General features: G+C 37.0%; 1 protein-coding gene across 6 annotated transcripts in view; it reads left to right on the top strand.

Moving 5' to 3' along the window:
- TFDP1 (transcription factor Dp-1) overlaps nt 1-23,045 on the top strand; it is a 41,009-nt gene extending 17,964 nt beyond the window's left edge. For 5 of the 6 annotated variants that reach the window (XM_048327401.1, XM_048327400.1, XM_048327384.1 and 2 more), the window contains exons 4-12: nt 6,901-7,007; nt 10,102-10,223; nt 11,640-11,805; nt 12,000-12,146; nt 16,629-16,697; nt 18,024-18,175; nt 18,737-18,903; nt 19,464-19,545; nt 21,713-23,045. In XM_048327401.1, the coding sequence (XP_048183358.1) occupies nt 6,901-7,007; nt 10,102-10,223; nt 11,640-11,805; nt 12,000-12,146; nt 16,629-16,697; nt 18,024-18,175; nt 18,737-18,903; nt 19,464-19,545; nt 21,713-21,860 (1,160 nt within the window). In that variant the 3' untranslated portion in view covers nt 21,861-23,045. The remainder of the gene's footprint in view (nt 1-6,900; nt 7,008-10,101; nt 10,224-11,639; nt 11,806-11,999; nt 12,147-16,628; nt 16,698-18,023; nt 18,176-18,736; nt 18,904-19,463; nt 19,546-21,712) is intronic. The other variant, XM_048327415.1, reaches the window with a different exon arrangement.
- Nucleotides 23,046-23,854: the final 809 nt, after the last annotated feature.

The following is a 23,854-nucleotide window of genomic DNA, read 5'->3' as shown; positions in this document are numbered from 1 at the left end:
GAGAGAGAGGGTATGTTTGAGAATAATCTCTGTATGCAAGTCCTATCCATACATTCATTCCCTGACTGTTCATGAATGTCCACTGTCAGAAACAGGTTACCAGTGTAGACAACCTTTTTGCTTCAGCAGTAGCTCATTTTGGAGAGACTGGTCTCAACCATGAACTCCAGATTAGGATTTTTGTTTTAAAGCAGAGACTGACTTTATTTGTGTTAAGAGGAGATAATAGTATGTAAAAAAACCCAAAACAAAAACACAACAAGCCCCAGAAACCCAAACAACAACCCCACAAGGTTTTGTTTATAGTGAGTAATGCATACAGTTTTGAATAAATTAGTCATGCACATAAAATACTGTTCTAGAAAATGCTCTAAAGATTTATTTCTTCAAAACCATCTCTAGTGTGAAATAAGAGGTATCAGCCTATATGTGGTAGAAATGAGATGGCAACTCGTGTTTTTTCCAGTGCTTGTACAACCTCCAGAAAAGGTTGCCTGTAAATTTGCCCGTGTTTTCTGATACCCCTGTGTATTTCCATTACTGGAAAGTAACACTCCATATAGCCCTGAAAAAACAGTATGACTGTGAAAGCTTTGTTTCACTTGGTAACTGGGAAGGTGCTTTCCAACTGGCTAATTCATTTTGAGAGTTAGCAAAAGCATAAGTTTTGGAAGGATAGAAAGAACTTTTAATAGGGGCTGAACTAGTAAAAACTTCCTCATGAGTTTGTATTTTCTATTGGTATTTGACAGTGAATTTTAGAAACCAATAAATTTTGCTGTTCGTGGAGGTTACATTTTGGAGAAAACTGCCACATTCTTCTGGTCCTTGCCATATTCAGATTAGTGTTGATACTTCAGCATTAAATAGAACACTATTCAATTCTAATCCTGCCCCTCACTTGTGGAGAAATTTGGATGAAAGAAATTATTTGCTTCAGATGGGTGCAAGGGAAAAGGTAACCAGTGGTATTAATATTGTATTGAAATTAAAGCTCTTAGGTTAAAAATTACTCGGAAAGAAAATTTGGATCTTCTCTTATGCCAGTAGGTGGCATTATTGGTATGTAACCAGAAAATGCTTGTAGGGTATGTACTGTAGCTCCTTTCACCACTTACACTTTAAAACAAGGTTTCAAATTTATAGGCTAAATATAGTTACATTTCAGATCTGAAAAAATTAAAGTCAAATATGTAACATTTTAAGGTGTGTTTAGACTCATATTTCAACACTGCCTAACTATAAGATTGTTTTGTTCTTTTTATTTATATGACAAGAAACTTGCAGTGAAATGTTACTGTTACTTTTACTTGCAAATTCATTCACCCTAATTTTTAACAGTGACTAGAATTGTTCCTCTGGAATAGAACTAGAGATCAATTTTCAGAACCCATGAATTATGCTTCAGCAAACAGATACATGTTTGAAATTGGTTATAAAATGCATATGTATTACTGCAGCTGAGGTAAATCCAATTATTGTCTAAAGTCAATCTAAGGAAATAAAACTGTTGCTGGAAGTAGAAATGGTATTTTGGAAAGTCTAAAAGTAAACCCCAGTTTATTTCAACACAGACTTGGAAAAACTGGCTTGTAATAGCTGAACTATTACTAGTCATATCTAAGGATGTAAGAATCACATAGAAGTCTGTGTTCATGTAGGCAATTAATGAGTACTACACACTGGGAGACACGGATGTCTGTACAAAAGCTCCGAATTGCTGTGCAGGCACGTTTGTTGTCTTAAAACGGTGGTGTGGCTTGTTCAGTAAGTACAGGTGCTTTTACTTGACTTGACATGCAACTGGAGACAATCATCTGTGTTGTCACACAGATACCTGCAAAAAGAATTCAGTTTTCTGAAAGTTAGCATACAACTAACTAATAAAATAACATAAAATATCTGTGATGTTCACGACAGAGACGTTAACAACTTCCGCGTTACAGGAGTGACGTCTGAGGAATCAGCTCCCAGGATATAACTGTCACCTCTATTGTCTGTCAAAACTTAAATTTGTTAGAGACTGCATTATGAGGGAATGAGTTGTTTTTCTGTTGACTGCTCTCTCTTTCACAAGTAAAGAAAACATAAAGGCAGATTACTTCAGAAAATGGTACAGCATCTAGAATGAATGGAATTTCTGCTCCTGAGGCAAGGAATACCTCAGCCCATCCTCTCTAACCTGAACACCAAATTCAAAGTCGCTGCTGTTTCAAGAACTGGAGCAGTCGGCTTTTCAGGAGATTTACCTCATTGTCTGCAGAGGGCACTCGTTTCTTTGATTTTAGATGTACTGTGTCTTTTTTCTGTGTCATCTTAAGTTATTTAAAATGTTCTTAATTAACTGTATCACCAGTCCTTTAAACTGCCAAAATTCTGCAATGGATTCTTTCTTTTTGGTAAAATTTTTTGGTTTGTTTTTATATGCAAGCAAAGGTCCAGTTAACCAGTAACACAGATTATCTGTCTACTTGTTTGTAGACAGATAAATAACAGGTTTCATTAAAGAGCACCGCTTTTTTTGATATGCAAGTTTTTTATGCCGTTATTCCTTGATTCCACCTGAATCATCATCTTGTATTTGGAGGTATTCTGGAACATCATATTAATGAAGTTCTACCTCCCTTGAGGTTTAATGATTGCTTATAAGTTACTAAAAGTAGTTTTCCAAACATTTGGGACATTGAGAATGTAAGTAGTAGTAGTAGTAGTAGTAGTAATATCCTTCTATATACACTGTTTTTTTCTGCTTTACATGGCATTTTCCTGTGGCTCTCAAAGTCTTCAGGGGGGAAAAAAAGATACATCAGAACTAGCAGTATTTGTTTTGAAAAGAAAGCAGAGTTGATGCCAGCAAAACTGTTTGCAAACTTGTGGTTTTAATTTTTACATGCTGTTATATACACTGTATGTTGTCTGCAAAGTACAGGATTATTGGGATTGCAGTGATGGCAGAGTAACAGTAATTAAGAAGTTAATAGTAAGATTTGTTTGAGAAACTGAGCTGTCAGTCACTCGCAGATCTAAGTTGATACAATTACTTCTGCTTGTACTTAACAAACAAAAACCCCCCACATATTATGAGCTTTTGAAAATGCAGATGAGTACGAGAAAAATGTTTGTATGTGAAGCAAATGAGAAAATAGAATACACTTGGACAGAGACATTGAAAATATCCTTTTAAAAAAAGTCTTTTTTTCTGTATAATTGAGCACTTATACTCTTTTGTATATTGTATGATAGCTTTTACAAGTTGACTCTGAGTTTGCTTTGAACTGTGAAGCTCATGTTACTATTCTTTCACTTACATTTATGTTTCCTTGCCAGTCAGTTTGTGCTGCACAGAAAGATGAACCTTGTCATTTCTGTATAGAGCTAGGTTGGTTCAGTTGCATGAATTCTGGCACAGCACCACAGGAAATGTTAATGTAATTAAAAAATTTAAAGAAACATAGTGTGTGCTCTTTCCTTCTCATTGATGTTTTAGTTGCAAGATAGCTATTTCTGTTCAGAAAATTAAATTAATAATAACAGGAGGCTGGAGGCAGTCTAATAAACCTTGCCTTCAAACCAGGGTCAGCTTTGACGCACAGAGCCTTCAGTTCTTGAATTTTGCTGTGTATCACCAAAGAACCTCCTATGCAGCCTGTTGCTGTGCACTGCCTTTGGCATTTTTCCCTGGTTGGAATTTGCTGTGCAACAACTTGTGACCATTCCCTCTTTTCCTTTTGTTGTGTCCTATCATCTCTATAATTTCCATTTAATAGTTGAAGGCAGTGATTAGATTTCTGCAAATAACACCCCTTGCTCCACCTTAACCTTCTCTTCCAGAGGCTGCACTTACCAAGCTCCCTGAGCTTCTCCTTGTGCAGGATATACTCCAGTACCTGAGGCACACTGGTGTATTCCGGCTGCACTCTCTCTTGTTTGCTAATGCCTCTCTTGCACTGTGGGCCCCACAACTGAGCAGAGTCATCCAGGGACAGTGTAAGGAGTGCTCAAAGAAGAGAGAATAATCAGTTATTACTGTACTCTTCCAAATGCAGCCCAGGATGTGGTTAAGTCTTTGTTAGCATAGGGGAACACCTCTGGGTCACACACAGCATATTGTCTGCCCAGACCCCCTGGTGCTTTCCTGAGCATCTGCTTCCTAACCACTGATCCTGACCTCTGCACTTGTGTTGACTTACATCATCACGACATTGTTGTCTTTGTTGACTGTGTAAACTTTTTTAATAAACGACAAGATAGCATAAAGAATTACTTTATTTTTAAACATACCAGAATAATTAAGTCTCTTAAGTGCATCTGTAGAGGGTCTCATGGCAGTATTGTTCTTTATGAAATTGTCCTACTGAAGTAATATTTGGAAGCTGTCCTAGGAAAAAATTCATAACATGAATGGGTAACACTCGTCAGAAAATTGTCTACCTTTGAATTCTTAAAGGAGCTAGCAGTGGCACTTCTATCCTTGTAACTTGGTATGTGTATAATTGATACAGTACCAGAAGAAAGAGAGCCACATAGCCTGCACCAATTCCTGAAGGGCTCAGATAACTGCAGATGAGTAAGTTACACTTCTGTTAGGCAGCTTGGTTGAGTGTGTAACAGAGAAGCAGTACAGTGTGGACAGATGTGATAATGGCCTTCAACGGGGCTTTTCTGGAGGGAGGGTCTGCAATTACGTCTTTTTAAAGTCATGCTTTGAAAGAGTCAACAACCATGTGGATAAGGATTATCTAATCGGAGTGATGTCCTTGGATTTTTTAAAAATAATAAATTTTATTGTCAAGGTCCTTCATCAGCCTGGTAAACTAAGGTGTGATAGAATGGGATGGTCCTCCCTTGGGTCAACAACTGGTGAAAACTGAACTTGGTACAGTGAGTATCCCAAGCGAGCTATTAGCACCCAAGGAAGATGCTGAAGTCATCGTAGCTTATATTAATGAAAATGTGCTATCAGTGTTTGGTGGGGAACAAGCACATTGAATTTTGAATTACTTGGAAAGGAACAGGTAATAAAATAGAAAATGAGTTATAGAGATATAAATAACGTATGGCATTCCTTAACATAAAACATTCATGAATACTGTACGTATGCCTGTCACCTGCAATAGAAAGGGCAGGAGAGCTAGAAAGCATGGGCAGCAAGGACTGTCAAAGGTAAGGGAAGGTTGGTTGAAGCATGGTGCTCATAATGCCAAGGCTGGGGGTTTGATCCCTGTATAGGCCATTCACTCAAGAGTTGGAGTTGATGATTCCTGTGGGTCCCTTCCAACTCAGAATATTCTGTGATTCTGGGAAGATGATCAAATAGATGAGGTGTCTTAACCTTGGAAAGCAGTTACAATTCCTGTTTTATACTGGAAATACAGTCTTCAGGTTGCACTTGTTTTTTTAAAGAAATGAGGAGAAGTTTTAAAAAAAAGCCTTCCAGGAAGCTGAGAAGAAGCTACATAAGCACTGCTAGCCAGGGTAGTTTATATTGATTTATTGTATTCTGCAGAGAGGAAGAACAAACACAATTCAGGTCATGAGAGTGATGAGTGTACTTGATGGGACAGGAAGACATAATAGACTTATGTTACAAACTGGATAGCTGCTGACTTTCTGAAAGAGCACTGGGAAGCTGGTTAATAATGGAAGAAGGACATACTGCTGCATCCTCTTTGGGAATAGATTGATCACTGAGAGTAGATTCTTATGTGAAACTGTCCCTTTGACATGGTGTAGTAATAGCAGCTGCGAAATACAAGCCTTCTGGAAAGCAAGGGCTTAAACAAGATTTGAATTGTCCTCAACTTCCTGTAGACTTCCTGAATGTGTAAAGAGGGATGATAGGCATCAAGGACCAGTCAGGGCCCTCCTGATACAACCCTTGTAAAAATGCCTATTTATTGCATCTATGTTGGACAGTGAGAAAAAGAGAATGAGAGTTGTACCAAACCCTTCTGACCCCATTGGCCCCTTTAAAAGTGATCTCAGAGAAACAACTGCTGAACCTGACAACCATACTTAAAAGTTGATTTGGCAAAAAAAAATGTCTCCAGTATTTTAAGACTGATTTGTCTATTATTTTCTTACTGTAGTGAGTCTTTGTTGCTTTTTTTTTTTTTTTCCCCTCTGTTTTGTTGTTGCTTGGGGGGTTTTTGTTTGTATTGAATTTGTGGGTTTGGGGTTCTTTCCTCTAAACTATATCATGGAGCATCAAATTGCTGGTGACCTGGGTCATTATTTTTGATTTATCTTTTACATGGCTTAAGACTTGCTTTACCTACCAGTGCTGATTGCATATGGGTTATGAACAGAGAGAGCACAACCTTTCCTGCAGGGTCTGTCTGCTGAGTTGCATGTATTTTTCTGAAGTAATGATGCTTGAAGCTGTTTGTTCTTTAATTCCCTGCCTTCAGCTGGGAGGCGACACTTAGAGGAAAGCTGGGAATATTCTCTTGGAAAGGCCCATTCCAGCCAAATTTTATCTCCTGTGGATCAGCATGTCTCAGAAGGCTATGCTGTATGCTATGGCATTGGGCATGTTTGTTGGGTGGTACTGAAAAATATTTCAATAGCCACAAAGGATAAGGGTAGAAGAAGAGAGGTTTATGCTTTTTGTCAAATGCTGGTTGCCTCCTTTACTGTTCTTTAAGAGAAAAATTGAAATACAAGGAATTAAAGCGTATTATGTCATTGACCTGTCAGGTTATATAGAAGAAAGTTTGAGAGAACATACTGTGTATCTTGATTTCTTTTTTTGCTTCAAATGTGTAAATGCTACATTTCTATTGAGACTACATGTTTCAGGGCTAATTGCCATTAATATGCATAGGTAGTATAGATGAGACTATTTGCTAAAATAATACAATATGCTGACCTGAAGCTCTCTACTTGTATTTGTTTCAGGGGTTGTTTCTCTATTGGCTGTTCATCCTTCTACAGTAAATACGATTGGAAAACAGCTCCTGCCAAAAACATTCGGACAGTCTAATGTCAACATTGCACAACAAGTGGTAAGGAGACTTTGTTGGGATTTTTTAAAAATTGTTTCTTTGTTTGTGGGGCGTGTGCTTTTTTTGAGTTGTTGGGGGGGTTTTTTGTTTGTTTTGGAGTTTTTTTTGTTTGTGAGGGGTTTTTTGTTTGGTTGGTTGGTTTTCTAATTGTTTTTATTGCTTGCAGTATTATTTACATATACTGCAAATCTGATGTATCTTGGTAGTCTGTATCACTTATCATGGGCAGATAATCTAAGTTTGTTTCTAATTTTAATAGACTTATGTTAAAAAAATGTGTATTGCATAAAGAAATTCAAAGATGACTCTCAAATCAACATTGTTACCTCACTATTCAGGTGGCTTTATCTTTTGTTAGTCTTCCCATTTAAAGTCAGTGTCTCTTTCAGATTGTGCTTTGAATTCTGGCGTAGGAAAATGTAAATGAAGTCCATAAACACATTTTTATGGAGATTTGAGTTAGGTGGAACAAAATTGAAAACAGAATTATATTTTACTGCTTAATTTAAGTATTCTTTTGCTGAAATATTTATTTCGAGCTTTGTGTGAGATATATGGAATTAGATGTTTCAAAGACTCTTATAATGCAATAGATAATACATAGGTTATACTAATTCTTGCTGTAATCAAAATTAAAATCTGTTGATCTGAATAGAATTGGTCTCAATCTTCTGGAAAGCAACTGTAACTTACAAACATCTGAACTAGAATGTCTTATATTTGGGTTTCTACTTGATAGGAAAGCAGTTTCCTATCTGCCTTTCCCATCTCTTAAGCTGGGTCTAAGGAGAGTTTTATAATTGAGGCCGCCTCAATCTATAAACTGTACCCCTTCACCTGTTCAGATGTAGTGCAGATCATTCACTGTGCTGTATTTCCAGCAGCAGGGGTGACTTAACTACTTCTTGTACCCACTTGCAAGTGAGTTTAAATGAATGAAATTGGTCTCTCAGTAGGAGGTGTTTCATCAATAAATTCCATAAAAAATGAACTCAGAGTAGTTAGGCATTCTTTTAATTTAAAATCAGTAATCAGCAGTAGAAGAGTGTTTTATTTATAGATCATAGGCCATACTGGAACAACAGTGGTCCTTTCTGGGCATTGTCATGAGACTGTGTACATACTTGGGTTAAATGTTGAAACTGAATTGTTCTTTCAGGTGGCATGCAAAATCTTTTCTTAAAAGTATCAAGACCAGGGGATAACAATGCACACTTCATTTCTTCCTTAGTAGTGTTGAGTATTTCAGGACACTCCTGAGTGCAGTAGAGGTCCAGGGTTTGCTGCTGTCAGTTTGTTTTTTCTCCAGCTGTAATTCCTCTTGTCCTTGCCCCCTGCCCCCATACTGGTTTGGCTTTCATCTTATTGCAGAGTGATAGAAATTCTAGATGTGGTACCATGATGGGGCTGCTCATGGAATTCGTAAGCTAGGGGGTTAGAGAGTGGGACTCTCTGCAAGCAAGGTGTTAAATCATCTCTTGCAGTCTTCTGTCACTGTGTCCTAGGGAATAGAAACTAGCTAACAGCGTTCTTCAGTTCTCCATTTAGTCTACTTACTTGAATAGCACATGGGTGGTTTTCACACTCTTTGGAGACATTTGGTGAGACAGACCAGTTGGTATCAATACTGATAGTATTTTTTTTCGTGGGAAGAAAGTGAGTGGGTTCACGTGTGTCCTGTGCCAGCATTCCCCACCCTCAATTCCATTTCCTACAATCAGAAATTTTGTTTATGGAAAGCAATAGAGGAGATTATTTGGCTTCTCATAAGAGACAGAAAGTTTTCAAGTATGGTACAAAGCTGCTGGAAAGGAGTACCTAAGATATTCTAGCTGTCAGAAGTGGATGTAACAAATTTATATGCTAACTGCTCAGAGAGGTGGCATAATATAAAGAGAATATTTGGGAAAAAAATACAGCTGTTTGTCTTTCCAGGCAGCTGAAATCACGGACATCTAGCAGTCACTGGACTCCCTTTGGCAGCGTATATGTAACTTTCACACATGTAATGTTTCATTTTCAGTTTTTGTATTTTACTCTTGTTGAGGCTAAACTATTGAAGCTGGCCCAATGAAGAAAAATTAAGTTTTGCTGCTCAGACAGAATGTAGCTGCAGGAAAATATGGAAAGCTTGTGGGTGGTTATGGGTTTAGATTTGTTTGATGCTTTTTTCATTTACCTGATGTCAGGAATGCAACCAGCTGTTTCCACTGGGAGATAAATGTGCTCCAAAAAAGTAGGTACATCTTTCTACAAAAGAGTAATCTGTATGGTATCTTTTTTTTCCCCTAAATCCATATTTTCTAGAAAGTTACATTTAAAACAATTCAGAGATAAAAAACATCACCTGCAAAAGTGGGTGTTTTGTTTAGCTAGCTTCAGAGGTTAGGAGGGCACAGTTTTATGTGCTAGTGTATGTATTACTACTTATGATCAAATTTACACATCTTCAGGACCACACACTTGGAGGCTGGAAGACTGTAGCCAAGTGTGTGCTCTTAACATGTTTGCAATGGAATGGTTTTGCCTAATTTGATGTCACTCACTGCAGTCATGAGGGAAGTTCACCCGTACTCTTTCTCACCTCTAATGTAGTGGTTTTGACTCTAGTGATAGAGGCTGACATCAGAGGAGAGGCTTCTTGCAACAGCTCTGTATTTTCTCTCTGGTTTTACTGATTTTCAGCTTTTCTTATGTTCATAGTTTAACTGTAATTTACTGCAGTATCCTTATACATTATTTGGTAGGGTTGGGGGTTTTTTTCCCTCCTTTTTTCCCCCCATTTTCCGTGGAGGGAAAGAGTGTGTGCGTGTTTTGATCTTGTCCAAGTTGGTGTTGAAAAGTGTTAAGAAATCCAGCAAGCATGAAAACCTCATTTAAGGAGATTAAAATAGAAATGCTCATAACTTAGGGAGTGCTCTAACTATATTAACCATAGTCTGAAGTTTTTTATGCTAGTGTGTATAAATTAGATGCATGTAAGAGAAATATGTAGAGAAAAGTACTAGTGTTTGGATAATGCATCATTTCAATTGTGTCGCTTGAATATCTTGGAATTCTTACCATTTTCCAAATTCTTTTATCTTTACTGTAGGTTATCGGTACACCTCAGAGACCTTCAGCGCAAAATACTATCCTGGTAGGAAGCCCACATACACCTAACACACATTTTGCATCACAGAACCAGACTGGAGATTCTTCGCCGTGGTCTGCTGGGTGAGCAAAATGAAAGCTAGAAAGGGTTAATAAACGGTTGGAACTTTTATTTTAAATGTTGTGATAGTGTATGTACTCCTCAGGGTAGCAGTGTGGGAAAGTCTGTTTACCTTTTCATCAAGAGCACTTCTCCACTGAAGTCTATTGTACTAAAATAGGGAGTAGTCACAAAATGATGAGTACCTCTTCATTTCTTGTAAAAGAATGCAGAATATTTTCTGTAAACTCTGGTAGATATTCTGACATTACTAACATTTAGAAAATTTAGCTCCTGAAAGGACACAGGAATTTGCTGACTTCATTCTATGATTTCTCTTATGCTGGTGTATTTTCAGAAAAATACAGTCTATTTATGATTGAACAAGGGTATCCCAGAGTATAATTTGAAATAAGAATGTAGTCGTTTTTGGGAAAAAGTATTAAATACAAGGAATGCATTCTTTTGGTGTGGTTTTTTCATGCAAGCTTGTTTTAAGGGCATCTTGTTAAATGTAGTTGCTTTAAGACTAAATTTATTATCAGTGGCCTGTTCCACATAAATAGATTTCTGCTTTGGAATTATACAGTGAAATGAGATGTAAGAGTTGTGACTTCCCCTTGCTGAAACTAATTTTGTTGATACTTGTGTTTTTCCTCTAGTTACAAGGAACTTTTTATTTAAAAAACTTTGCAAAGCAGAAAACGTCGTTATACTGCTTGTAACTTTGAAGTTCTAATAGCAATTTCATATACTGTATAACTTCAAATCTGTATTATAGTAATAGTGTAATGTTTAGTGAGTTCAAACAATACCAGACTTTATCTGTTCAGTCAGTATCAGTATCAAATTGCATAGAAAATGCTCAATCTATGTGCTACTTTAAATTAAAAATAAAAATTTTTAAAAAGGACAACAAAGTTCTCTCCTCTGATTCAGTTTTCATGTTTTAGTATTTATCTCCTTATCTCTCCTTGTCTTGAAGTTTGGAAGGTTTTCTTTATTGTCTTCTTCAAGGAATATCCCTGTTGTTAATTTATTGTCTGCTACTGGAAACATTTCAGGCCAGGTTGGATAGAGCTTTGGGCAACCTCATTGAGCTGAAGATACCCTGGCTCAGTGCAGGGGGGTTGGACTAGATGACCTTTAAGGATCCCTTCCAACCCAAACTGTTCTATGATTTTGTGATTCTACTGGAGCTAGCAAAGTTGGCAAAAGAATAAATTTGTATTGTGTTTCAGCATCAAAATACTAGAATTGTTTATAAATATTGTAAATTGTCGGGGAAAAAATGTAGGAGCAAGTGTTGGGAAGGGATAAGAAGCAGAAGAAAAGGGAAGGCTTGGGTTTTTTACAGCAGTGTGCCTGTATTTGAAAAAGAGACATCAAATATTCCAAAGTTCAAATCTTCTTAAAATATATATTATACGTATATCTAGGAAGCGGAACAAAAAAGGCGAGAAGAATGGCAAGGGTTTACGTCATTTCTCTATGAAGGTTTGTGAGAAGGTACAAAGAAAAGGAACCACCTCATACAATGAGGTGGCAGACGAGTTGGTTGCAGAATTCACTACCACTGATAATCACATTTCACCAAATGAATCAGTAAGTATATGGGAAGTCAATTACATGTGAACTGAATGGGGGAAGAGAATTTTCTTTTGAGATTTTTCTGTTTTAACCCTATTGCTAAATGAAACAGTTCAGACGTTATCCGAGTTTACCCATTTGCTGTAATATGTTTATTTTCAAATATTTTTGGCACAGGTATATTTTTGATTAATGCACTATGTCTACAGCAGGCTTACGACCAGAAGAATATTAGACGACGTGTCTATGATGCCTTAAATGTCCTTATGGCCATGAACATTATCTCTAAGGAGAAGAAGGAAATCAAATGGATTGGTCTACCTACTAACTCGGCTCAGGAATGTCAGAACTTGGAGGTATATGCATTTGGAAGTTCACAATGGCTTTGTGTTTGAGTAAATGTTTATAGCTTTAATATGTTCTGATACAATATGTGCCTATAATCTTCTCAGATAGCAAAATAGAGTAGTATGGTCCTCTTAGACTTTTTATATTCTATTTGTATGTACTGAACAAAAACTCTTCAGCATCCAGATTGTTCAAATGTGTCTTTGTTTAATTCTTTTATGTCAAATACAGCTTTTACATGTGAAATGGTTCTTAGTGGAAGGTAGTCAAAGATTAATGTGTATTTCCAACATTGCAGTAGTGGTGCTCTCAGGAGTCAGGAAGATTTGTTTTCTCCAGATGCCAAATAGATAAATAGATCTGTGATGATAGATATTGCATGTAGGTCAGTACATACAGGCATCTCCATTGCTGCAGGTCTTAGCTTTTTGTGACAATTCTCTTACATGAATATGTCAGACTTCCTTATTCCATGTCTTGGGGACGAAGTGAAATGCTTTATACTGAAAGAGATTTGTAAGTTCTGACAGAATTTTTTTACTATCCTGATATTTGCAGAATAATAAAGTTACTAAGGTTTACTGAAGTAAACTCACTTCATCAGAACAGAATGAGACTTTGTATTTATTCTTAATAAGTCTAAATTTCCTTCAGCAGGACTAAAAAAAAATCAGTGTAGAAGCTGCTGAAGTGAGGGGGAAAGTGGAACAAAAGTATTCTGGAGCCTTATCTACAAAGGGATAATTCTAATTTTTGTTTGATACTGATAATTGATTTTTCATTTAATACTGTAATTGCTGTCTAGATAAAGTAAATACAGGGTGTCTAATCATTAATTGAGATTTATTTGAATATCATCCCAAGTGAAAACTATTAGTTAAGAGAGTGATAATTGGGGCATAATTAATAGGGTGAGTATGGAAGGTGAAGAGGTTCCAAGATGGCAATGCTGTGTGCTGAACAGGGAACCAGCTAACTGGAGGGATTTTAAAAGTAGATCTCCTTGGATCTGTCTCACAAAGTATGGCATTGCCAGCAATGTTGGAGCAAAAAAAAAAGGAAGTGTGGCTCATCCAGCTGGATTTGATGTCATGACTGATAATGTTCTAAAGAAGAGTAGGATAATATTAGTACTGAAGTAAAAAAAGCAGTGTAGAATATAATGATGCACAGTGAAGTTTCATGCATTTAAGATGGGAACAGGGATATCTTACAATTAAAAAGAAAGTGGGAACTTGTTAATTTGCTGTCACAAGAGGAGGAAAGAGTTCTGTTAACCATTGAATAATTAAACCATGAGTGTAATACAGTGACTTTCTGAAGGCTAATGATTAATTTGTAAAACTGTCATGCCTAATAAAGTTTATTTTGCTATTCTATCTGATACTGTTTAGCTTCACCCCTAACAGGCCAAATAGTTTATAAGGAACATCGGAGTTTGAGGGCATCCTCATCGACTATTTATTTTTTAAAATATTCTTAAACTTGTTCTTTGTGTGTAAATTAGAATATTAGATTTGGTAAAATATGTCCTGCTAATGCAAAAACAGAGGGTGTGGAGCAGTTAATAAGGTTTGTGTCTTTAAGTAGTCTGTAAGGCAGTGTAGTTTACTTGTATGTGATAAAAAAATGTCTCAGTGAGTTTTATGTTTTTTGGAGAGAGGAAGTTATTTGGCTTATTTCCTAATGCTGAATTGTAAGATTTGATCCTATCCTTTAAAAAAATTTTTTTTTAATATAGCATCATGCCCTTTTGCATCTTTGTTTTTTTAACTGTGTACACTTGGGGGGTAGGGGAGTGTTTGTTTTTCATCAAAACTAAACACAAAACTACATTCATATGAATTTTTAACTTGAGTAATTTCCTTTCTAGTTGCACATTTTAAGGATCTAAAAAAAATAAGTTGTTTTCAGGGCCAGCAGTCTGTCTATTCAGGATCTTGGCTGAGAGTAGCAGTTACCTAGGAAGGACGAAGAGTAGGACCTGGGGAACTACAGGCCAGTCAGCCTCTCAATCCCTGGGAATCTGATGGAATGGTCTATCCTGGGAGGCTATCTTTAAGTATGTGGAAGAAAAGAAAGTGGTCAGGAGTAGTCAGCATGGAGTCACCAAAGGCAAATTGTGCTTAACCAACCTGATTGCCTTCTGTGATGGGATAACAGACTGGGCAGAGGAGGGGAGAGCAGTGGATGGTGTCTGCCTGGGCTTCAGCAAGGCTTTTGATGCTGTCTCCCACTATATCCTCATAGGCAAGCTCAGGGAGTGTGGATAGTGAGGGGGATTGAGAACTGGATGAATGACAGTGTCAGAGGGTTGTGATTGGTGGCACAGATTCTGGTTGGAGACCTGTAACTGGTGTCCCCCATGGGTCAGTGCTGGGTCGAGAATTGTTTAAATTACGCATCAATGACTTGGATGAAGGGGCAGATGCCTCCTCAGCAAGTTCAGTGACAACGCCAAGCTGGGAGGAGTGGCTGAGACCCTGGAGTGCTGTGCAGCCCTTCAGAAGGACCGTGACAGGTTGGAGAGAAGGGCGGAGAAGAAATGTGTGAAATTCTGCAAAGGCAAATGCAGGGTCCAGCATCTGGGGAAGAAAAACCCCATACACCTGTACAGGTTGGGGGCAACCTGTTGGGAAGCAGCTCTGTGGGGAAGGACCTGGGAGTCCTGGTGGACAACAAGCTGTCCATGAGCCAGCAATGTTCTTATGGCTGAGAAGGCCAGTGGTGTCCTGGTGTGCATCAGAAAGAGCATTGCCAGAAGGTCAAGGGGGGGTGATCCTGCCCCTCTGCTCAGCCGTGGTGAGGCACATCTGGAGTGCTGAGAGGGGACCTCATCACTCTCTATCAGTATCTGACAGGAGGTGTCAGAGGATGGATCCAAGCACTTCTCAGTGTCGTGCCAAGCAATAGGACAAGAGGCAACAGGCAGAAGCTGATGCACAGGAAGTTCCACCTGAACATGAGGAAGAACTTGTTTATGGTGTGGGTGACTGAGCACTGGAATAGATTGCCCAGAGATATTCCAGAGACTCCTTCCCTGGAGATACTCAAAAGCCATCTGGACACAATCCTGAGTTATGTGCTTGGGGGGGACACTCCATGAGCAGGGAGGTTGGAATAGATAACCTCCAGTAGTCCCTTCCAACCCTATTTATTTTGTGAGTGATGAGAGAAGGTATTTAGTGATGTTTTCTTTTGTAATTTTGTGGTTGAGGCATAATTGAGGCAGATACATTATCTTTCTATTTAATAGCCCTCAGTATTTCTTCCACAAATTTTTACTCTTTTTTCAGTGTTTGCTTTTAATATTGGGTTGTTTGTGTCAGTGAGTCTCAGGTGCCTGAGAAGCTTCTTATGAAATACCTTCTGTTTGGTTTTGAACATACTATATTTAGTTGATGTCTGCTGAATATTTTTTTTAATTGGAAGTGATGGTGACCTAGTCATTCCTTATTCACTTTCTGTATCCTATTAATTGTTTTATAGGGATCTCTCATGTTCTCCCCCATTATTTCATTCTCCTTTCAGTGGAGTCCTAATTTATTCATTATTCTCTTGCATGGAGTCTGTTTTGAATCACTTATGATCCTGATTACTCTTTCATATGCTTGTCTTGAAAAAGGACCATCAGACCTACAGAAATCAAGATGTAAACATTCTGCTTCATAGAGTAATGTAGTGGTAATTTCTCTTTGGTTCTCTGTTTCTTGCCTAATAATTCAAATTTTTGGCTGTCTTGTTATACTGAGCTGATGGATTTTGCAGATACTGTAGTTTAAGACCCCTACTGAATGTCGTTTGAATTCTAAAGTATACATGGATTCGATTGTTTTCTCACACATACCACACTATATTTACCAGAAATAATTTAGATGATGTAATCACTAAGTGCTACAACACACTTTGAGTTTGCTTTATGACAATCTCTCTTTTTACTATGCCCAGTAACCCATCATTGCCAGCAGATTCTGTCACCTTGTCACCTTCATCTGGTTGTCTATAGTTTGAGTCTCAGTCTGTCAGTTAAGTCGTTGTAGGAATCTGCTGGGGAGCTTCTTCCACTGGGAAAGCTGGGCTCCATATCAGTTTTGTGTCTTTAAGCACCTTTCATGGCTCTTCTCCAGCACCTCCAGTACCAACAGGCTCTACATCAAGTAGATCTTTCTTGTCTACCTTTGCCTCTTTGAGAGAATTCCAGTAACCCCTTGAGGCATAACTTCTGTTTGCAAAGATGTTTTTATCTTCTTCACAGGCTGTTGTATTTTATTCCCCAGGGTTCTAACTCTGCTTTTTCTTAGTTTCTATAAGTAGTACTGATGTGTCTTGATAGTTAATTCTCTAAATTATGTGTAGAACGTTAATGATTGATTGATAATGATATCTCGTGCTTCCAATTCTCTGGTATTGAAATGATTTTAGGAAAAAATGTTGGCATAAAATGCTACTTAAAACGAACAAACTGACCAGTCCTTTTTTTCTGTCTTAAGGTGGAGAAACAGAGAAGAATTGAAAGAATAAAGCAAAAACAGTCTCAACTACAAGAACTCATTCTACAGGTACAGTCAAGGTACTCTTGTCTATAGGGCAAGGTAACTTATATCTGTATTCCTCCTTTTTTATCTGAGTCTGAGGGATGGGAATCTTCTAGGAAGACTAGAGGTGAATTTCAGGATAAGGTGTATGCAGTTTTTATTTAATGCTGTTGTTTATGTAGCTGGGACCATGCTGTTGGCCATTGCTATTGCGGAAGGAATCAACTTTCCATCAGTTATGATGAATTTGTTTGGAGTTTCAAGTATGTTTAAACACTGTTTATGCTGATAGGAGCAGTATTTCATAGTGTACCCTCTGAATTTTCCAGTTCGGTTCCTGTATGTAAAATTTTCTTCCGTGTTAGCATCCATAGATATAATTAAGTGACTGTGGAGGTTGTCTGCCATAATGCTCTGCATTGTGCCTCTCTGGAGACTCGCTGGCACTGGTGTGTAAGTGGCTTGACAGCTGTGAAACAGTGGCTGAACTCCTTCCCAGATTTCCCCTACTACACTGGGGGAAGCAGTAGTCTGTTTCCCAAGTCGCTGTGCTGCTGGTCCACTGAAATGTATCCCTTGGTAGCTGCGTTACCTACACAGTAGGAATGAGAATTTCAGGGATGCAGAAAGAAAGTACAGACAGCTGTGGGACAGCTGCCTGATTTTCATCAGTCTCTGTGTTGGCTTTGATTTTGGTCTTAATTCTTGTTTATTTCATTTGATTTCATGACCAGAAAAATACCTTTTTTTTGTTCAGTAGCTTACTGTAAGATTTATAACTTGAGTTTCAATGGTTTTTAATTACTCAAATTGCTAATTTTTAAAATGGGAACATTCCGTTGTAAAAAACAATTTTGGTAAGATGTTAAAGTCACTAATCTTAAACAGGTAATTCAGAAACCTATTGCCAGATAGTCAAATCCCAAACATTAACTTCTTTAGCATATAATTCATTTCAATATTAACATTCAGGTGTATTTGTGTATTTTTTGAAGTGCAGTAGCTAGTAGGGAAGAGTAAATGGAGAGGAAGTAGGATGCTATATGAAAATTTATTTTTCCAGTCATTGTTATCTCTCCATTCTGTCAGGGATCTGTCCAAGGAACTGTCCTGATGTAGTTAGTAGAATGTGCATTTTTTTCTCAGTAAAGTTTTACTGTATTGTCTTTTTTAATACTAATGTTCAGTGACTCTTCTTGCATCTTAACATAAAGAAATATGGTAAACGCTCTCTGTCCTTTTCTGCATTTACTTGCTGCAACCATTGCTGGAATTCTTCATCTGTGGGATTTTGTTAATGTGATCCTAAAAGCTTCATTCATACTTTGATATCGCTGTTGCTTTTTCTAGCAAATTGCCTTTAAGAACCTTGTCCAGCGAAACCGTCAAGCAGAACAGCAGGCAAACCGACCTCCACCTTCCAATTCTGTCATCCACTTGCCATTTATTATTGTGAACACCAGCAAGAAGACAGTGATTGACTGCAGTATTTCCAATGACAAGTAAGCTAACAAAAGTTTTCCATCTGGCTTTTGATGGAGCTCTGAGTTCATATAAATAAATGTTCATGTAGATTTGTTAAAAATTAAATATAAACTTAATTTACTTGTGCCTTTTTTAAATTGAGAACATGTATTTCAGAAAGCTTTTTTTTTAATTGACTAATTGATTCACATTTGATAACCTATTTAAGACTTGCTGTCTAGAGATATTAGGCATCTCTCTTGACATTTTATGTCATACTTAACTAAGTAGTGTTTTTAGTGTTTTCCTTTGGCTTTAACACCATGCAATCCAGCCAGTAGAATTGAAAATTGATTTAGCTTTCAGGACTGCTGTTCCCCACTTTTGGTTCAAAAAGGTGTGTTTTTCATCAGCTAAATAAAAACTGAATGTAAGAAGTCATGAGCAAATACATAATTCTTGAAAAATTTGATTGCTTAGTGTGATGTGTCACTAACACACTTAACACTGTGTATAAAGCTTTTGAAGTGCTGCAATTCCTGAAAATGGAAAGGTAGATAAAGTTATTGAAGCTAATTGAGACATTTTTTCCTCTCCAGGTTTGAATATCTATTTAATTTTGACAATACTTTTGAAATTCATGATGATATAGAAGTACTAAAACGAATGGGAATGGCTTGTGGGCTAGAATCTGGAAGCTGTTCAGCAGAGGACCTAAAAATTGCAAGGAGTTTGGTTCCTAAAGCTCTGGAACCATATGTGACAGGTTAGTTACTCCAAAAAGAGTTGTTTTGTTTTCCTCCTTAGTATAGGACTCTAAGAAAAAACATGAAGATACCTTAGATCGGTTAATTTCCAGTGGATTGTGGTAAAGATTTCTGTCAAGTTCTCAAATTTATCTACTTTTTACTGTGCCCTAGGGAGCAAATGACATAGTGACTGATAAAGAATGGACTGCTGCTCTGTGCAAAACATTTTGCATTATGCCACCCAAGTAGATCTTGGCAGTGTGTAATTCCTTTAAGAGGACAGTATTTATGCTTGATTCACTTGGAAAGGCAAAAGGTAGTAAGTGCAAGCATGTGATGAATAGAAGTCATCTGTCTTGCTCACTCCCAAATAAATGTGGTTTTTAAACGTATTTTGAAATTTTGTTTTTACACTAGCCTTTTTTAAAATTATGCTGTTTTGGTATGGTACATCAATATGTTTTGTTGTTTGGGCTGCAAGACTTCTTTTCTGGACTTTAAAGGGATTAAGCATTTCCACTGAATTAGATGGTTGTGTTTGGAATTTTTCCTGGAGTGCATGTTGTTTGTTTTACAGAAATGGCTCAGGGATCAATCAGCAGTGTATATGTCACATCTTCATCAGGTTCTGCATCAAACGGCACAAGATTTTCAGCCAGGTGAGATGAAATTTTCAATTGATTTTTAAAATCTGCGGTCATCAAAGAAACTTGGATATTAAATGCTTCATGAAACAAGTTCTGTTTTGATTGTGTGCTATGGATATGTGTTTTAAGTTTATTCTCAGACATCACTTCTGTGGTGGTTCTTAGCAGTGTCATTAAAGAAATCCTTTTCCTGTATAGGGAAAATGGGTTGGAGTGGTGTTAATCTTGAATGTGTTGTTTGTTTGTTTGTTTGTTTAGGGTTTTTTTCTAGTTTAGAGTTTGTGACAAGAAAACAGATACTTCTCTAAAGATATAATATTGGAAAGATTACTCCTTGGTCGTTAGTGTCTAACTTAAGAAAATGTTTTGGTCTTTGGGTTTCAAACAGCAATCAGAAGGTGGTAGCATGATAAACCATAACTAGTATTTAACTTTGTTACTCACTAGTTTCTTATTGCTGTATTAATCAAAAAGATGTCCTTCTGTGAGCTCCACAAGGTTGTAAATTGAGTCAAATACTCAGCAGTTGGATTCTGTGATCTCTGAGGTCTTTTCTAACCTAATTGATTCTATGATCTTTGAAATGTTTGACGTTCTTAACAAATGCTTGAATTAAGTTCTGCGTGTTTTGTGCAAGGGAACTGAAGCTTGAGTGAGAATTCTGCCAAAATATCTTTAGAGATGCTGAACAGTACCTAAAATCTACTGTTTTCACTAAGTTTCCTTCCGTGGTAATGAGCATGGTGTAGTGAAAAAGAGCCCCATGCGTATTTCAGACTTTGAAATTTGAATAGGCCACTGTTAGCCAGAGACCAATAAAAAACCAGAGGCTGAGTGGGTTCATTATCTTGGTGAGAGCACGAGAACTTCTACCATTTCCATTTCTTAGGAATTTGGAAAAGGGGAGTGACAAATTGTGTTTAATTATAGGACATATATGAATATTCAGGGCAATAGCCGTGAACATTCATGGCAATACAAGTTGTGCTGCCAAGGCAAATAAAGGCTGTACTTTTATTTAACAAGGTCTCTAAAGAAAGTCTGCAGAAGACTGAAGATGCTGCTACCAATACCTTCATCCCAGTTTCTTTGTCTTACTTACTGGGATACTCAGGTTATGAATCCAGTTCTATTTTTATTGAAAAGAGAGGAGAACGGATTTTGGGTTTGTATTTTCCAAGTTTACAGAAACACGAGAATAATCTCTTTTTTGTTCTTTTTTTCTTTGCTTTTGAAACTGCTTTTGCAGATAATTATGGCAGACCTGTTGTAAGTCATCTGACTACAGCTAGACAGATACCTCTGTATCTTGCTGCTGACTAAGTGCAGAACAGCAGAAATTCTTGAAAGTGTCTTACTCGATATGTTCTTCCTGTGAGCTTCTCGGGGGTACCCCTGCAATTTCATTCTGCATGATGATAGACCATTAAATTGGCTTCATACAGCAACAAGTGATGATTGAATATGTGCATTAGTTGGATTAGCATTTAAAAAATTACTAGCAAACATTTTTGAAAGCAATTTTTTAATGATGAATGTCTTTCAAGGGAGATACTATTTTTGTGATTTTTTAAAAAAAATATTTGGTCAAGAATTTGTGGCCAAGTTTAATAGTTTATCAAACTATTTGAAAAGTCAACAATTAAATAGATTGGCAAAATAGCAAGTAATAATGGAGGCAGGAATTTTCTTGCTCTATTAAAATAAAATACTGCACAATGAGAAGAAAACAGTTTCAAATTAAAAATACAGCACATAACAGTTTGCTATGTCATATCAAGGAGTTAAGGAAAAGCTATTAATTCCTCAATTTTCCAAGTCTTTGAATCAAGATTAGTGACTCTGAAAGACATGATTCACTTGCAAGTGTTCAAGGCTACATAAAAATACTAAAGAGCTTAGCTGCATAGCCTTAACACTGTGTACTTTAGAAGAAACCTGAAAAACATATTTATAAGATACCTGTGAAAAGGTTTAATCTTTATATTAAACCTAAAGGAAGAAACCTAGTAACAACCACTTCAAAATTATTGGGGAGTGTTTCAGCCTCTTGGAGACAACTTGGACATATGTTAAAGACAGTTTATAAAGTGGCAGTGGCAGATTCATTAAAGGAAAGGACTAGATACGGGAGAGATCATAAAGCAATGCCAAGTGCCTTTTTTTTTTTATTTTTCAGTGACTTTTCCAACGGTGGAGATGGGATGTTGGCTACAAGTTCCAATGGATCTCAGTACAGTGGCTCCAGAGTTGAAACACCAGTTTCTTATGTTGGGGATGACGATGATGATGACGATGATTTTAATGAAAATGATGATGACGACTGATGCCCTTTGCTTGTAGACTATTTTTTGTTAAAATTCAGCAGGCTTCAGGAATAAATTGTTCTAGGGAGAAGTGTCTCAAATTACTTTGCCCCATCCCCCAAGGAGAATATTGGTAAGCAGTTCTGAGTTTAGAAATTGCACCTCTGATAAGCAAACAAGGATTGTTTTATGTAGGATATTTTTAAATGTGGTGTGGATGTGTGTTTTTGATACCAGTGTGTTAATGCAGAGCCTTTATTTACTCTTGTTTTAGGGGTTTTTGGTTTGTTGGTTGTTTTTTGTTTGGGATTTCTTTTTTACTTGAAGGAAAAAGAATTTTACCCCAAATGTTCTTTCAAAGTTTGCTAAAGAAAATGTAGACACATCATTGAGAAATAAAATACTATCCTTCTGTGGAAAATGAATACACTGAATGGCAATTTATTTGGAGTGTATTTTGATTATGCCACTTTTTGAGGGATAGTGAGCTAATGTAGTAGTGTTTTTTGTTAATCATGCAGTGTCCAAAGAACCAAACAAGAAAGATACGTCCTACTTTTTTACGTGTTAAATTCCAGGAATGTTGTTATGAACTTATTTCCCTTAAATTATATCTAACATTATGATTCCATCAAGTTTATATACTTTTCACTGTATGTTGGGACATATGAATTACAAAGTTTTTGGCAAATGTTTACTGCCAGTTGGTGCAGCTATATAAAATGTCTTGAAGGTTTGGAATGATTTATTGCTTATGGTAAAATTTGCCTGATTTCTTACAGGCAGTCTTTGGAAACTTTTTATTATATAGTTGTTTACATACTTATAAGTCTATCATATAAAGACATGTACTGAAACAAATGTTTGTATTTGTTTCATAAGCATCTTCCTGTAATCTATTATAAAGTTGAAATTAAATATAGAGAATGTTTTAAGTTTTTTAACTCAAAATTTGTCAATCATTTTTAATAGTTCATTTTTATAAAAGGAATTTCAGGGCAGGTGGTAGTCTTTTTAAATTTATTCACAAACAATTAACTGCACAAATACTGTCAGCTGCCTATTCTAAGACAGTAGTCTTTTTATTGAAACACAAATAAACTTTTCTGTAATATTTTATGGAATATAAAGAGACTATAATTGTTTGACTTGTTTAACCTTGGCACTGTTAGTTTTTATTAATAAAACGCGCATGGGCATTTTTAACAAGCTCTGTGGTTTTTCTAATTCTAGGGTTATTTTAGAACATTTCACTTCTCGGCACAAGACCTAGAATTAGCTGTCTTGGGATACTGCATCTGTGCTACAGAGGACCAAGATTTTTGGCTTTGTTTTAGTAATTTGCCCTTAGAGTTCTTGATACCTTATGATGCAAAAGGCAATAACTTACCCAGTATATTCTCTTCTTTCACGCCGCCTCAGTTCATTTATGTTGCTTCTCAGCATGACAGGTCAATCTTAGTACTCCAATCCAGCTTCTGTTTAAAATCCCATGCCTAATGTCCTAACTTTTCATCCCATATTCCTCAGTCCTAGCTTTCTGTCATATAGTCCTATATCTTCAAAACAGGTTTTAATCTATTTTCCATATGCTTCCTCCTTAAACCTTTTTGTTAGATCACATTCTCTGCTCCCACCTGCAAGAGCATACTGAACTGGCTTAGTCACTGCAGGCTCCTGTCACAGTCAGGATTTGATACTTCCACAAACTCCAGGGAGTCCCTGCAAAGTATTAATGGCTGTGCTGACTGTGATATGGGCTCCTGGATGCACTTAAACTCTGTGGTAAATGTGAAGTGTGTTACATGGGTTTTTTTCTTTAAGGGATTATGCATAGACAGATCTTCTGTGGGAAGGTGGGATGTGGGTTATTAACAGAGCAGCTGATACACACTGAAGGTTTTTGAACTGTTATCAGACCTTGTAACATGAGTGAACCAAGCAAATTACTTTATGGGCCTGGGGAAAAAATCTGGGGGAGAGGAGGCTAATTGAATGTTTTGCTTCTCACTGAA

Source organism: Corvus hawaiiensis, chromosome 2 (assembly GCF_020740725.1).
Source record: "Corvus hawaiiensis isolate bCorHaw1 chromosome 2, bCorHaw1.pri.cur, whole genome shotgun sequence".
Classification (NCBI taxonomy): Eukaryota; Metazoa; Chordata; class Aves; order Passeriformes; family Corvidae; genus Corvus; species Corvus hawaiiensis.
The sequence above is the reverse complement of the archived record's forward strand: the minus strand, read 5'-3'. Positions and strand labels throughout refer to the sequence as shown.